This window comes from Camellia sinensis, chromosome 2 (assembly GCF_055761805.1).
Source record: "Camellia sinensis isolate YWXY chromosome 2, ASM5576180v1, whole genome shotgun sequence".
Taxonomy (NCBI): Eukaryota; Viridiplantae; Streptophyta; class Magnoliopsida; order Ericales; family Theaceae; genus Camellia; species Camellia sinensis.
Genome location: NC_138962.1, coordinates 46073414 through 46091245, shown reverse-complemented (window position 1 = coordinate 46091245; position 17832 = coordinate 46073414). Strand labels below are relative to the sequence as shown.

General features: G+C 40.7%; 1 protein-coding gene across 1 annotated transcript; it reads left to right on the top strand.

Annotated features, from left to right (window-relative positions):
• Positions 1-253: 253 nt before the first annotated feature.
• Positions 254-17832, top strand: LOC114267648 (eukaryotic translation initiation factor 5A). The gene is made up of 7 exons (XM_082908982.1): positions 254-262; positions 13192-13266; positions 16087-16209; positions 16346-16402; positions 16485-16559; positions 16995-17119; positions 17793-17832. Exons 1-7 carry the CDS (start codon positions 254-256, stop codon positions 17830-17832), a joined length of 504 nt encoding a protein of 167 aa, XP_082765108.1.

The following is a 17832-nucleotide window of genomic DNA, read 5'->3' as shown; positions in this document are numbered from 1 at the left end:
CCACCTCCCAAAAGAGTCAATCTTATCTAGACTGGGGTCGTGTCTTACGATCCTAGCATCTATATTACCCTCACCCATCTACCTAAGCCGGAGGTGCTCCTTCCCGACTGCACTGACTTCTTGTGTATGTTGGACATCTCCACAACCCAACCAGAGCCGACAGTGGTGACCATCGAAGATGGGGCAGGGCAGACTTCAGGAAAGAATGGGATTGTTGAGTCTGGGATTGAACAGAGTTTTGCTGGGGAAGTCTATGATCCAAGTGAGTACATCCTGTCAACAAGCCAGATTGGACTGGGTATAGAATTTCCAGAGAAAGAAGAGCTGTGTGTGATCCAGGGGGATGGATTTGAGCAAGGGGCAAATGATCTGACAGCTGTGGAGGAGGACTTTGCCAACCTGCAATTTTTCGATGACCAAGAATCAGGGGGCGCGGCAGTCAACTGGTTTGATTATGAGGAATCGGTAGAGGCCACTGAATGGCTGGATGATCAACCAGATGTGGTGGAAGAATCCCAACCAGAACAAGGCCCGGTAGGGGCGAGAATATCAGCTGTGGCCTGAAGGGCCGGAAGTCATGTTACATTGCCGGAGAGCGCCGGTACAAAGAATTTCGCTCAGGACGGAAGCATTGTGAATGCAGGGAAAGTTGAACAACAAACTGCACTGACGCAGGTAGAACAACAGGGTTTTGAGAGAACCGGGAAAGCCAAAATCCATGAGGGAATCGAAAGTGCTGCGCGCACAAGAACAGAGGATGCTGTGAGCATGCAGGCCGAAAGTGCTGCGAGTACAAACATGTCCGAACCAGACAGGTGCCTTTTGAATGCCAACGGAATGTAGTGGGAAGACGATGACTTATGTCTTGCCCACATAGACGATGACTGGGGAAGCAATCAACCAGATGACACTTGGTACTTCGATGAGGTTGATCACATGACAAGAAGCGGGCGGTACTTCAAGTCCCCGCACCTAGACCAACCCGAGGCATCTGGGAGGGACAAAGAAGCCGAAAAACAGAAAGAGAAGCAGATCGAAGAAGAAGCTGTACTTAAACAGTTAAAGAAGATACAAGCAGACATCTCCATCTGGGGACTGCTTATGGCGTCGTGAGTACATAGACAGGCTGTCTTATCTGCCATGGACAAGTCCAAACTCTCTATAGATACTACACCAGAACAGCTGGTTGGGCTGGTTTTTCCGGGAGGAGGTTCCCCGGCATTAACTTTTTCAGACAAAGAACTACCGCCTGAGGGCACAAATCACAACAAACCCCTCTACATTTCCGTGGAATGTAGAGATAAGTGGATACCGGTGGTACTTGTTGATACCGGGCCCGCCATCAATGTCTGCCCAGCCAGAACAGCATATGCAATCGGGTTGAAGCCCGCGGACTTCGTGCCAACTACTCAGGTGATCAGAGCATATGATAATACTAGCAGGGAAGTGATGGGGACTGTCAAAGTTTAGACCCAGGTTGGTCCCGGACAACACAGCATTGAATTCCATGTCTTGGACGTTCCTGCAACCTTCAATCCACTTTTGGGGCGACCGTGGTTGCACCAGGTGAAGGCAGTCTCTTCCACTTTACATCAGATGTTGAAGTACCCTCACGGGAAGGGGGTGGCTATTGTCTTCGGGAATTCATCAATCCATCCGCCACCGGAAGTGTCCACGCCAGTCTTGGAAATCGAGCATGGCACTGAGGATGTGTTCTTATCAGGGTTCACTTTGGCTGAGGCTCGAGTGGTGCAGAATATTATGGATGTGAATGAGGGGTGTACGTCAGTGCTCAATCCGTCTACCTCATGAACAAGTTACAACACATCCCCGGAATGGGATTGGGAAGGAGCGACCGAAAGGGCGTCGCAGCATTGGCCGAAGTGCCACACAACCCTCATACCTTTGGCTTGGGTTATCTGCCCACCAAAGAGGACTGGGTGAGGAAGGGTAAAGAGATAGCTGGGAGAGCCAGAGCAAAGAAGGCGGGGAAGCCTTTTGAATTAATGCATCGGCCCATTCAGGGTACCCTAAACGGACGCTTCGTCCGGGAAGGGGAAGACTTTCCATTTTGTGGCTTCCCAAAGCCATGGCTAAACGCGGAGAAGAAGCGCATGCCAGGTTTCAAGATCTTCTTCGACTTGCAACTACACGGGGATGACGTTGCCGAAGAGCAGACAGATCCATTAGCTGAGGTTGAGCAGTGTAAGGAAGTACAGTCTGAGGACACCGAAATCGAAATGGGGGTAGCGCTGGCGAGTCTACTTTCAGATCCTTCGATCGACCAAAGGTGCTTGGGGGATAACTCCTCGGTTTCCATGATTGGGGATGAAACGGCTGCGGGCCTACCAGCAACTATTTTGGATGCATTTATCGCACCCTCTCTCACTTGGCAGTACGAGGAGGGATTTTTGTCCAGCAGCACCGGGTTAGGTAGTGAGCCGGAATCTGATTCCACCGAGTCTTGTGAGTCAAAATCAGGTTCCAGCTCGACTGAGTCTGAGTCTGGTAATCTTGGGGATGATAACCCGGATGCCACAATTATGTCCAGGTCGTCTTTTTCTTTCTCGTTTGAGTCTGTTGTAACTGAGAACTCGGACGATTTGGATGTGCTTAATGAGAATCAAGTAACTGTGGTTTCTGAGTACTTTTCCGTGCCCTTAATTTATTGCATAAACTCAGACTTTCAAAATTTTGATGAAAACGACGAGGTGGAAATTCCTCCGGTTTTGTAATGTTTAATTGAGCATGAGCATGAGAGATTTGTCAAACCCTTAACGGATGAAATCATTACCGTAAATATTGGTACTGAGGAGGACCCGCGGCTGGTCCAGATCGGGTCCACGTTGTCTTCGGAGGAACGCGAGCGCTTAGTCACTTTACTAAAAGATTTCAAAGATGTTTTCGCGTGGTCCTACGAAGACATGCCTAGGATCGATCCTGAGATTGTACAGCACCGGATCCCCCTTGACCCCGAGGCCCGACCTGTCAAATAGAAACTTAAAAGGATCCGCCTGGACTGGGCTCTCAAGATTAAGGAAGAGGTCACCAAGCAAATCGATGCGGGCTTCCTGCTGGTATCCGAATACCCAACTTGGTTGGCCAACATCGTTCCAGTGCCGAAGAAGGATGGCAAGATCCGGGTGTGCGTGGATTTCAGGGATTTAAACAGAGCTAGTCCGAAGGACGACTTTCCCTTGCCGCATATTGATGAGTTGGTGGATTTCATAGCAGGGCATGCTTTGCTCTCATTCATGGATGGCTTCTCAGGGTACAATCAGATAGTAATGGCACCAAAAGACAGAGAAAAGACTGCATTCACCACCTCGTGGGGAACATACTGCTATAGAGTAATGTCGTTTGGGTTGAAGAATGCCGGAGCTACTTATCAACGGGCCGCGACAACAATATTGCACGACATGATCCACAAAGAGGTTGAGGTGTACGTGGACGACATGATTGTCAAGTCCAAAGAAAGAGAGGGCCACTACACCGCCTTGCAAAAGTTCTTTCAAAGGATCAGAGACTTTCGGTTGCGGCTAAATCTTCAGAAGTGTACGTTCGGTGTTACAGCGGGAAAAATGTTGGGATTTCTGATTACACAAAGGGACATCGAGGTCGACCCTTCAAAAATCAAGGCCATCTTAGAAATGCCACCACCAAGGACTGAAAAGGAGGTGCGAGGCTTTCTGGATAAAGTGCAATTCATAAGACGGTTTATCTCAAAATTAACCTTGACTTGTGAACCACTTTTTGGTTTCCTGAAGAAAGGCAAGAAATTCCAATGGGACGGCCGATGCCAAGCTGCTTTTCAACAGATCAAGAAATATTTACAGAACCCGCCCGTGTTGTCACCACCAGAGCCGGGGAAACCGTTGATATTGTACCTTTCAGTGACTGAGACTACAATGGGCTGCATGCTCGCACAAGAATTAGTGGATAAGGTGGAGAGGGCCATCTACTATCTGATCAAGAAGATGTTGGATTACGAGACCCGCTACACTCCGCTCAAGAAGGCTTGCTTAGCTTTGGTATGGGCTACCAGGAAGCTGCGGCACTACTTGTTAGCTCACTCCGTAATGTTGGTTTCACGACTGGATCCCATCAAATACCTTTTCGAGAAACCGGCACTTACGGGTAGGCTAGTTCGTTGCCTGCTGTTGCTCTCCGAATTCGATTTGAAATATGTGACACGCAAGTCAGTCAAAGGAAGAGCAGTGGCAGAGTTCTTAGCCGATCATCCAGTCGAAGGAGGTGAAGCAGTTGAGTACTTATTCCCAGATGAAGCCATTTTGCACATCGACGATGAATGTTGGACGATGTACTTTGACGGAGCGTCAAATCAATACGGGTATGGGATAGGAGTGTTGCTGATAGCACCCGACAATTCCCGTATCCCTCTAGCCTTCAAACTCCGGTTCAAAGTCTCGAACAACGAAGAAGAATATGAGGCGTGCATTGCCGGTCTAGAAGCGGCCCTGGAATTAGAGGTAAGACGGTTGGATGTCATCAGTGACTCGAACCTTGTTGTGTCTCAAGCAAAAGGAGACTGGAAAGTCAAAGAAGAAAAGATGATGATGTACCACCAGACCTTGGACTTGTTAATCCCTCGGTTTGAAAAGCTAAACTTTGCTCATCTTCCAAGAGAGAACAACAGGTTCGCAGATTCTTTAGCAACTCTATCTTCCATGATAGACATCCCGTTTGGAATCCGGATGCGTCCAGTCGTCATTGACCAGAAATTTACGCCAGCCTATGAGTCGATCGCTGCTATAGATGAGGTTTAGGACGAAAACCCCTGGTATTACGACATTTGGAATTTCTTGGAAAAGGAAGCATACCCGCCAGGGGTAAATGCCAAGGATAAAAGGGCAATCAGAAGAATGGCCGTTCAGTTCATCATCTGTGGGGGTAAGCTGTATAAGAGAGTTCATCTGGGAATGCACAAGCTGTGTGTTGAAGCCGAGGAATCGAAGCGCCTGATGGAGGCCATCCATGGAGAAGAATGCGGTGCGCATATAAAAGGAGTAATGCTAGCACGGAAGATCCTCAGACAGGGTTACTACTGGTCCACCATGGAGGAGGATTGTATTAGTTTTGTTCGGCGATGCCACAAGTGTCAGATTCATGCAAACCGCATGAACATCCCACCGTCGAAGCTGTACAACATGACTTCGCCATGGCCATTTTCAGTTTGGGGAATCGATGTGATCGGGGCTGTCACTCCAAAGGGGTCAAATGGGCATGAGTTCATCCTGGTTGCGATAGATTATTTCATGAAGTGGGTCGAGGCCCAATTGTATGCGGTGTTGAAGGCGTCACACGTTGCAAAGTTTATCAGAAACAACATCATTTGTCGCTATAGAGTCCCGAACGAGGTCGTTTTAGATAATGGTTCCCACTTTAAGAAGGAAGTGATTGACTTGTTGGAGAAATACAACGTGGCTTTCCGTAAGTCATCTACATACCGGCCGCAAACCAACGGAGCGGTCGAGGCCGCCAACAAGAATATCAAACACATACTGCAGAAGATGGTGGAAACCTACCGGGATTGGCCAGATAAGCTGCCATTTGCTCTATGGGGCTATAGGACTTCGATCAGAACTTCTACCGGAGCGACTCCGTATTCATTGGTTTATGGGATGGAGGCCGTTGTACCTATCGAGATTGAGGTTCCGTCATTACGAGTATTGGTTGAGTGTCAAATAGCCGAAGCAGATTGGCAGTAGAGCAGATTTGAGGAACTCATGCTTTTTGACGAGAGAAGATTGAAAGCACTGTACCATGTTCAAGGCTATCAGCGCAGAATTGTCCGGGCTTTCAACAAGAAAGTTAAGTCTAGGAATCTAAAGGAAGGAGATTTTGTGCTCAAGGACAACCGAGCTCCCATCCACGACCCAAGGGGCAAGTTCAAACCCAATTGGACTGGTCCCTACATCATCAAAGCTATTTGGTCAGGTGGAGCTGTGGTTCTGATGGATCTAGATGGCCTAGAGTTCTCATAACCGATCAACATGGACAAGTTGAAGAAATATTACCCCTGAGAGGCTCGCTAGGCTGAAAACCCGAAAGGGCGACCTAGACAAAAGTTAGAGCACAAAAAATTGGAAAATATAAAATCTGAGCTCGCAAGGTTGAAAACCCGCAACAGGCGCCTTGGCAAAAGTTAGAGCATAAAAAGGAGAGGTTAAATACCCGAGTGTACCTTAACCCCGAACTACGTAAGGCTTGATTCCCATCTTTGGGATACGTAGGCAACTTTATTCTGAAGTCCAGCCGTAAAACAATTCGACTGTGTCCATGCGATGGTTTTGGTTATCTTTGTCTTCTCTGTATCTGAGGATTTGGTTGTGTTCGTCACTCTGAGGACTGCCTACAATGCGCTGCGGTGCCATCCAAATAAGGGGCAACTTTCTGTTGCCATTCAATGCGCCGCGGTGCCGTTCAAATAAGGGGCAACTTTCCGTTACCATGCAGTTCCCCTCAAGCAAGGGGCAATTTTCCTTCGAATCTAAAGTTGTGCATCTCAAGAGCGGGTTCCGTGCTCGTTGAGCAGTGGCCGTTTGCAAAAATAGTTTTTGAGAATTTTTAATAAAGTTGACTAATTTTCTCTAAAAAATTATTCCATTTTTCCAAAACTGGACCATTTCTTGGACCCCAAAAAGGGAAAATTTTCAGTGCTTACAGCCTAACTTGCATGATTTCAAATCAGAAAATCAAACAAGCGCGTTAATCTAACTCTCATTTTGATCAAAATTGTTTTAGAAAGCCAAAACAAAAAATGGTCAAATTGATGAACTAGGTGCACAGTTGAGTCAGGCTTCCTGTCTTTTCCTCGTTGTCAATCATTTGCTAGAAAGGGCACTCTACTTGCCAGAAAGGGCATCGTATTCGCCAGAAGAGGGCACAACTGAAGTTAGCAGAAAAGGGCTGAAAGCTCTCAACATCCTCCAAGCAGCGAGGTATCAAGCCAAGTGCAAAGCACGAACTGGAATGATCTGATCACGTCCAAACTCCCCGGTGGAGCATCATCAACCAATGTCAATTACAGATCTGCTGCACATCCAGCCGCATCACAACCCCTCTGTGGGAGAAACTCACTGTTGTGAACAAGAAGAAGAATCTATCGGAATGCTAGGGGCAAGAGCCCGCAACTTTCTGTTTGTCCATCAACCACCCAGGGAAGGGATAAAAAATGAGAGATTGAAGAATAGAGAGATGTGCGCTGAGAGAAAAAGTGAGAAAAGGGCTTTTTCAGAAAAACAGAGCCTGAGGGCCGAGTGATGTGAGAATCACAAATGAGAAAAGGTGGGAAACAATACCCGGAGAAACTAGCTCCTCGTGCATCGAGAGGTCTCTCGCCTTTGTAACACAGCTGAGTGTTGTGTTTGTGCATTTTGTTTGTCTCGTTTCTTTTTTTAATTCGTTTGAGTGTCAAAAAATGTGTTTAGGTCATTTTACCTTGTTTTTCCTTTGTTGAGTTGTGTTTAGGTCGTTCTACCTTTGTTTTCCATTGTTGAGTCGTTTTGGCTGTGGTCAGTTGTAGGCTCAATACTTGGTCGAAAACTCATCTCTCAATTTCAAAAATAAAATCATTTTGTGCTCCGAGTGCCGTGCCGTTCTCCACATTTGTACAAAATAGAATTTGTTCTTTCATAAAATCGCAGGATTCAACCTAGGTCATGTGAGAACAGTAGAACCAGGACCTATCTGAAGCTATATATAGTTCCGGACTGCAAATCAAAAGCAAAAGAGGAAAATGTCAGGTATCTGAGTTTGTTTCAACTTCAGTAAGTTCCAGGACTACATTCCGTGTGTACCTCTTCAAGCCTTGTCAATGCTCCGAAGTATGAGTGTGCCTCTACCTCAAGCGCAAGATCAAGCCTGCTTCAAAGTTATGCACCCTTCCACCTGCATTGTTATGCACTTTTCCACTTGTATTGTCATACACACCCTACTTCCATTTATTTGCATCTTGTGTTATCTTCTACCTTTTATCCTTTTACGCTGAGCAGCATTTGGGATCGTTGTCCTCCGGGACTTTCTCGGGTTGCGTTGTGCGCGCACTTGAGCGGTTGTTTTCAGACCTCTTCTCACGATTTCGGCATGGTTAGAGTGTTCTTTTCCTCACATGATTTCAGCGTGTTTGGAATTTATCTTAAGTTGCGTTGTGTACGCACCTGGGCGGTTGTTTTCAGACCTTTTCTCACGATTTCAGCGCGGTTTGAGTGTCCCGTTCCTTACGCGATTTCAGCGTGTTTGGAATTTGTCTCAGGTTGCATTGTGTACGCACCTGGGCGGTTGTTTTCAAACCTCTTCTCACAATTTCGGCGTGGTTAGAGTGTTCTTTTCCTCACACGATTTCGGCGTGTTTGAAATTTATCTCAGGTTGCGTTGTGCGCGCACTTGAGCGGTTGTTTTCAGACCTCTTCTCACAATTTCGGCGTGGTTAGAGTGTTCTTTTCCTCACACGATTTTAGCGTGTTTGGAATTTGTCTCAGGTTGCGTTGTGCGCGCACTTGAGCGGTTGTTTTCAGACCTCTTCTTACGATTTCAGCGTGGTTAGAGTGTTTTTTTCCTCACACGATTTCAGCGTGTTTGGAATTTATCTCAAGTTGCGTTGTGAACGCACTTGAGCGGTTGTTTTCAGACCTCTTCTCACAATTTCGGTGTGGTTAGAGTGTTCTTTTCCTCACACGATTTCAGCGTGTTTGGAATTTATCTCAGGTTGCGTTGTGCACGCACTTGAGCGGTTGTTTTCAGACCTCTTCTCACAATTTCAGCGTGGTTTGAGTGTCTCCTTCCTCACACGATTTCAGCGTGTTTGGAATTTATCTCAAGTTGCGTTGTGCGCGCACCTGGGCGGTTGTTGTTTGGACTTCTCTCACGATTTCAGCGTGGTTTTAGTGTCCCGTTCCTTACGCGATTTCAGCGTGTTTGGATTTTATCTCAGGTTGCTTTGTAGACGCGCTGGGCGGTTTGTGTTTGAACCTCCTCTCACGATTTCAGCGTGGTTTGAGTGTCCCGTTCCTCACACGATTTCAACGTGTTTGGATTTTATCTCTAGTTGCATTGTATGCGCACTTGAGCAATTGTTTTCGGACCTCTTCTCGTGATTTTAGCGTGGTTAGAGTATTCTTTTCCCTTACACGATTTTAGCGTGTTTGGAATTTATCTTAGGGTGCGTGGAACGCGCTCCTAATTTGATTTTCTTTGTTCTTCCTCCACTCACGAGTCCAGCGTGGTTGGCGTGTGTTCACCCTTTGCATCTATTGCACCACATCTATTACATCGTATCTATTTTACTGTCTGGTCTAGGAGACCTTAAATCCTCTGGTCTAAGAAGACCTTAAATCCTGCATCTTTATTCGCACTGTCTTGTGCACTTTCCAATCTAGGAGACCTTAAATCCTCTAAATGTGCAATTCCTTTGGTGTTTGTCGTGCCCGAACGACTTCCCGTGGTCTGGTATAGCCACCTACCTATGTTTGCAGTGAGTTCCTAGGAGACCAACTGAGACGGTGGAAACTAGAGTTCGAATGGCTCATGCCTAGAACACAAAGGTTCGGGATTTCCGAGACTAAAGTCTAGTTTAAATACTCAGGGGTGTATCCTTGGCTTGAAATCTGTATGGCAGCCCCATAGATTGAGAAAGCATCTGTATGCACCTCAATTCTGGATACTGATCCAACCTAGTCTGTCACCCTGTTGGAGAATAGGGAAAGCTGTGACCATAGTCAGGGAGAAAAGTAATACCTGCAGTTCAACCAAGAAGAAGCGAAAGATCCCCAGCAGCATGAGGTAAGTCATTGCCAATTGCCCCTGTAAGGTACCTTTACCTCTTAGCTATTACATTGCATTTTAGCCACTACATTACAGTGCATTGCATGAATCCTCAATCTTTGAACCGGCTTCGCGTAGCGTATAAGTCCAATTATCAAACCGGCTTCGCGTAGCGTGTAAGTCCAATTTTCAAACCGGCTTCGCGTAGCGTATAAGTCCAGTTATCAAACCGGCTTCGCATAGCGTATAAGTCCAATTTTCAAACCGGCTTCGCGTAGCGTATAAGTCCAATTATCAAAATCTTCCTGCATATCATTTTGCATCTTGCCCCCCTGCCTGCGGGCACTACTACAAAAATAGTTAAAGATCACACTTTGATAAAAAAAAAAGATCTCACTTTTATTGGAAGTGTGATAAAAAAAATTAGATTGATATTTTAATCACACTTAATTTGATTGAGTGTGATAATATTTATTTTTTATGTCACTTTTCAATTAAGTGTGATTATATATATATTTTTAATCACTCCTTCTAATTAAAGTGTGATTATATGTACACTACTACTTTTTAATCACACTTTTTAAACAAGTGTGATTATATATATATTTTTTAATCACACATTCTAATTAAAGTGTGATTATTTATATATTTTTTAATCACACCTTCTAATTAAAGTGTGATTATATATACACTACTACTTTTTAATCACACTTTTTAAATAAGTGTGATTATATATATTTTTTTTAATCACATATTCTAATTAAAGTGTGATTATTTATATATTTTTTAATCACACTTTCTAATTAAAGTGTGATTATATATACACTACTACTTTTTTATCACGCTTTTTAAATAAGTGTGATTATATATATATTTTTTAATCACACATTCTAATTAAAGTGTGATTATTTATATATATTTTTTAATCACACATTCTAATTAAAGTGTGATTATATATACACTATTACTTTTTAATCACACTTTTTAAATAAGTGTGATTATTTATATATTTTTTAATCACACAATGTAATTAAAATGTGATTATATATACATTACTACTTTTTAATCACACTTTTTAAATAAGTGTGATTATTTATATATTTTTTAATCACACAATGTAATTAAAATGTGATTATATATACATTACTACTTTTTAATCACACAATGTAATTAAAATGTGATTATATATACATTACCACCACTCAGTACCCATTTACCACCACCATCTACCACCCGCCACCACCAGCCACCCACTACCACCAGCCACCTGTCACCCACCAGCCACCACCCACCACCACTACCACCTACCACCCACCACCACTACCACCCATCCGCCCCCCACCTGCAACCACCGCCACCCACTCGCTACCACCTGCCACCTTCACCCACCCACAACCACCATCACCCGCCATCCGCCACACACCTGCCACAACCACCCACCACCACTACCACCTACCACCCATCGCGCCCCCCACCTGCAACCACCGCCACCCACTCGCTACCACCTGCCACCTTCACCCACCCACAACCACCATCACCCGCCATTCGCCACACACCTGCCACAACCACCCACCCCCTGTCACCACCATTCACCACCCGTTACCACCACCACCACCACACACTCGCTACCACCCACCACCCGCTACCGTCACCCATCTACCCACCATCACCACCCACCACTTACCTGTCACCACCACCCACCCGCCACTACTCGTTACACACCTGTTACTACCACCCACCACTCGTCACCACCACCACCACCACCCACTCGCTACCACCCGCCATCGTCATCCACCCACCCACCACCACTCGCCATCCGCCACCCACCTGCCACCATCGCCCACCACCCGCCACTACCACCACCACTCACTCGCTACCATCCACCACTCGTCACCATCACCGACCCACCCACCACCCACTCGCCATCACCCACCACCACCCGCTACCCACCACCCATCGTCACCATTTTCCACCACCGTCCTCCGCCGTCACTTACCACCACTTGTCATTTCTCACTCTTTTTTATATTTTTAAATTTTTTTAAACATTTTGTCAATTACCAAACGCGTTTGTAGTTTATGTTTTTCTAAAAATAAACAAAAAATAAACAAAAACCAGTTTATAAATTTTTTGTAAATATGAACTGAAAACGTAAACGTTACCAAACAGACCCTAGCCATTTCATTTTCAATTTTAGATTTAGATTTGCAAAAATTTTAAAAACTATCATAAAAACTTATTTGATAATTTTTTTGGTTTATAAATGGTTGTCTCAGTTTGTAAATTTGAAGAAAAAATGTAAATTCAAAAAATAAGTTTACGTTGGTTTTTAAATATAAATTTAAAAATTTTACTAGCAAAATTTTTTTTCAATTAATTTTTTTTCAAATAATTTTTTTTCAAATAATTTTTTTTGGGTAAATTACACTAACACCCCCCTGAGATTTATGTTTATTACAGTTCTCACCTCACATTTTGGAAATTACATTTCCCCCTAAGGTTTAAAGTTTCATTACAGATTTTTCCCTTTTTTTTTAAGGTTTAAAGTTTCAATACAGATTTTCCCCTTTAGCAATTTAATTTTTTTAAATACTAATTTTGCCCTCACTGGGTAAATTACATTGACACCCCTCACATTTTAGAAATTACAATCCCATCTCTAAGATTTAAAGTAGCATTACCAATTGCCCCCTTGGTCAGTATCAGTTGGAAAAAAAATTTATTGAAAAAAAATTAATTAAAAAAATTAATTGAAAAAAAAAATTGTTAGTAAAATTTTTAAATTTCTGTTTAAAAACCAATATAAACTCATTTTTTGAATTTACGCTTTTTCTTCAAATTTACAAATTAAGACAACCATTTATAAATTAAAAAAAGTATCGAATAAGTTTTTACAGCAGTTTTTAAAATTTTTGTAAATATAAATTGAAAATTGAAAACGATGGTAAAAATATCGTAAAATTAACAAATAATTAAATAAGTTACCAATATGTATGATTTGATTTTTAGAAAAAAAATTTAAAAATTAAAAGTTAATTTGATTAAGAAATAAAAAATAAAAAATAAAAAATAATTATTACTTTTATATAATTTTTATCTTTCGAATGGTTAAAAATAATTTTTTATAAATTTAATTGAAACACGTATGTATATAATCCAAAAAAAAAAGAAAAAAAAGTAGGCGCTAAAATAAAATGTCGTGGCGCCAATCACCAAAAAATAATAATAATAATAATAAAAAAAAAAAGAAGAAGAAGAGAGGTTCTGTTGCTATTCAGCAAATAAGAGAGGGAGAAGATAAAAGGGTTAGTGACTATTGATGTCCGGTCAGACTATTGAACCAAGCAAACCAGAGCCGCCACTCTACTATACCAGTAAACACAGCTCTGCAAGGAGTAACTGTCACAGATTCTCTCTCTCTCTCTCTCTCTCTCTCTCTCTCTCTATAATTTCTCGGGGTTTCCATTCGCTGAAGAAAAACAAGTACAGAATCAGCTCCATTACTCTTTTACATATATACAAATCGAACCCAGCTTTTGATTCTCTGATGTATGTATAGACTATAGTATCGTGTGTTTTGAGTTGGGACTGTTCTAGGGTTTCTTCTCAATCACAGACTTTGGCAAGGCGTGTGCACAATAGGGACATTAGAGGTCATTAAACATTTTTTTTAATTTCTTTTTTTTCTATTTTCCTATTCGAATTTAGGTGTTTGAATTTCTTGGTTAAGTTTTTGGTTTTCATTGGAGCATTATCTTTAATTGGGTTGGGTTTCTAAGTTCGAAAAGCTTTAATTAATGATGAATCTTGAAACCCATCAATATTAAATACTAACATGTTGTTGATACAAAAGAACAAAGAAAAAAGGTGTTAGCTGCACTTTTTGATGTGGTAAGCTTGCTGAAAACAATAATTCAATAGGTTCAAGAATTCATGTACTATTGCTTTTTGGATCAGTTCATTATGAGTTGTCGGTAAAATTTTAGAATGTAGTTTTTGTTTCTTTATGTTCTTTGTGTCTGCTAGGTACTCGATCAAATGCCACAAAGTGGCTGCGTTTTCTTTGATGTTGCTGACATATGTATTATATTAGAAAATTCAAATGCCTTGTGGTTTTGTTGGGTTGCTTATATGATGAGAGGAAATTGAACACTAGCTTTGCCCTTTTTTCATCAAAATTATTTTCAATTTGCTATTTATTAGAATAGATATCTGTCAATATGGGATAAGGAGCTCACAAGCAACGCAGATATAGCTTTTTAAAAGGACAAGTTTATTGTCATTTTGTGTAGAGGTGAGTTTTGGATGCTGTCACCTGAATGAAATTCTATGAAGCACAAGAGGGAGTTTCACCCGAAAGTATTCTCCAATGAACTATTCTGAGGTCGACTATTCCACTTACTACAGGAGAAATGGTTATTTATGGAAACTTGTTCACATTATGTGTACATATTGTATTTTTTGATTGCGTCATTGTTAATTTTTTCGTTTTCTGATTGCATTACCGTTTCAGATATATCACTACAAATATTGTATATTTATTAAAAATATTGCCCAATACCAAAGAGAGTTCAAAAACAAGTACATACCGTACCACTGACAAACTTGTTCCTTATCCAGTATGGGATTGACAACGTTGGTGTTGACATTTTAAGTGTTAAAAAAAAATTAAATTTGAAGTTAAAAAGATTATTATAAAATTTCGTAATATCAATCACAAAATCATAAACTCATTACAAATTGGTGTTACAATATTGTAACCAAACCACAAATAAATCACCAACTTTTATTCCATGACCCACAAAATTGTAACATTTTGTTACATTAATTTATGGTAAAATTATGTATTTTGTGGTTGATGTTATGCTAATTTATGGTAAAGTTATGGATTTTGTAATTGATGTTATAAAATTTTATGATAAAATTATACCAATTGTGGTAGGGTGCATATGGTATGTGCCCGGGTGCATATGGTGTGTGTCAACCGCTAGTAACATATTAAATGTACTAATTAGTGTACAATTGTTTTTATCTTCTGTTCTAGTTAATCCGATGATCTTCTTAATTAGTTTTTAACAATTAATACTTAGTTATTGGCAAATTAAATCTGAATTCCATATTGGAGAGACCTACACCTTAGTTGTACCTCTAGTACTTTTTTCCATGTGTTTGGATGATTTCAAAGCTAAAGTTTATGGCTTTCAAAGCCCTTTTTGCAGCTGAATTTGTAGATTTTAAATCTTGTCAACTTGCCTTTATTTTAATTCTTTCTTATTGGTGTATGTGACATGGTTTCTTCACTTTGATACAAGTCTGTACACGGAGAAAGTCAATCTAATTGGTAGAGTCATCTGTGATCCATGACTACCAGTACCTTAGTTGTGTTTTATCTTTTCCTTCTTATGGGTTATGTTAGGGTTGTTAGAATCTTACAATTTACGATTTCATTTATATGATTCAATTCATGGTGTTGAATCTTAAATTGGGTGAATTTTTTATTCAATTACGATTCAATACGATTCATTGTGATTTATAGGGCCATCCATAAGGTAAGGCGAGTAAGGCCGTCGCCTTGTGCCCCCAAATTTTGTCTAAAAAATAAACTTCGAAATAATCTCGATCTTAAGTTATGTTTGGTTAATTATTTCAGTCATAAGTTATATTTGGTTTACTAAAATAAAGTTAAATAGAGTAATCATTCCATCATAATATTCATTTCACATTTGATTTACTAAAAAAAATTTAAAACGAAATCAAAATTCACCATTTTGAGGGAATGGTAACTTTATGAGTAACGAATGACCATTTTCATTTCAATGAACCAAACACTGCATTATAATATTAGTAGTTTAAAAATAAAAGTTTAAACAAACAATTAAATTGGTGAATTATTTAAAAATAATGGATGATTGCTTGCTAAATGTATGAATTATTTATAGAATATTGTTTAACTATACGAGTTACAATTGCTTCTGGAGAAATAATTTTTTTTTTTAAATTGCGATTAATCAATACTATGTGTTTATATATATATATATATATATATATATATATATATAATTATATGTCATGCTAAATAAAATGAATCATACAGTTCATGATTCAAAATTTTAACAAAGTGATTCACGATTCAATTCTTGATTTGGCAACAATAGTTAGGGATTTTATTTATTCCTCTTGTGTTGATTGTGGCCTTGCTAGCAACCAGAACCCACATAATTGCTTAGTTTGTGTGACAAGAATGCCTCCTTATATGTGAAGTGTTTTTGGACTTTCTTACTAATATATGTAACTCTGATACAGGTTGTGGAGGTCTCAACTTCCAAAAGTGGCAAGCATGGTCATGCCAAATGTCATTTTGTTGGTATTGACATTTTCAATGGAAAAAAGCTTGAAGATATTGTTCCCTCTTCCCACAACTGTGATGTATGTGCTTCCTTCTCAGTCCTGTGCATCCCAAAAATGCCTTTTAAGGATCATTTTTTTGTTATCGTGGTTTGTTTTACCCCCTTTCTTATAACTAAGCTCTCAAATCATAATGACTTGTTCTCATGAATTGCAGGTTCCTCATGTCGCCCGTACAGACTACCAACTGATTGATATCTCTGAGGATGGATTTGTATATATACGAACTTTCTCTTGTTCAATTGCCTTGTTGCTTTTGGTGTAAATTCTGTTTTATACTATTCCCAATGTTGTAGGTGAGCCTGCTGACTGAGAATGGTAATACTAAGGATGATCTGCGCCTTCCAACCGATGAAAATCTGCATACGCAGGTTACTAGATGTCATTCTCCCTTTCATTGTGGATGCTTATCTTTTACATGCATCTTTTATGAACATGTGCCATAGCATTGAATCTCTCTGTTGGCGTACAGCTCTGTTTTAATGTCATCATTTTTATGTGGATCCAGTTGTTTGTTATGTTTCTGATGCAATTGTTGAGTTTTAATTAAAAATTTCTCAGCAGGTTAATGAGTTAGTTAATTATATCTTCTGGATTGTACTTGCTAATCTGTTTACAGTATGATGCCAGACATTGATAATTGGAAAGTTAATGATCAAACTACTGTGAATTTGTTTTTATACTTTTGTTTGTGATATTGATTCCTCTCTGCCCTTACTTAAGCGGAAGTTTCGTGCACTGAGTACGCCATTTTTTTTATTGATTCCTCTCTGCATTGCTAATAGTCAATTGTTTGAATGCTACAGATCAAGGATGGATTTGGCGAGGGGAAGGACCTTGTCGTGACTGTGATGACTGCCATGGGAGAGGAGCAGATCTGTGCCCTCAAGGATATTGGCCCAAAGCAACTCCCTGAAAGCTTTGGAGAAAGGTAGGGGATTTCAATTTCAAAGTGCAATAGGTTTGAGGACAAAGGCCCACCATTTTGAGGACTGTCTACTATTGGATGGATTCTTCAAATATGGTATAGCCTTCCATCTAAGACAAATTTTTCATTATTAGGGTTTTATAATTATAATTTTTCTTTTTGCCTGTTTGGTTACTGCTTGAACAATGTTGGGGAATTGATTTTCCAACAAGACTGTAAGACACTTATTTTGGACCTTGGATTGTTGTGGGTATCATGTTTTACGCCATGTTCATCTCTACACCTATATCTACAAATTTTTCTTCGTAACATACAAGATATACAATGCATATAATAAGTGTAGAGAGAAAATAAGGGAGTATTTAGAAGCTCCGGTGAATTCTTTTCATAAATGCAGCCTCTGCTTCTCCAAAACTTGCTGCTGTGGGTGATAGTAACTGCAATGTATGTACTCTCCCCCCCCTCCCAAAAAAAAAAATGGAGTAAATTCTTGAGTTTTTATTTATTTATTTATGGGTACCTAGAATTATGGTTCAACAGTAATAATAATATACATTCACAAAAAAGATCGTACACATGTATTGAGATTTATCATTTTTAAATACTGTGCTCATTAGTGACCTCCTAATTACAATGTCATTGACACTGAGCTGCTATGGCATTTAATTGTTAACAGGGAAGTTACTTCCAAAAGGATTAAGATCAAGCAGAAATGA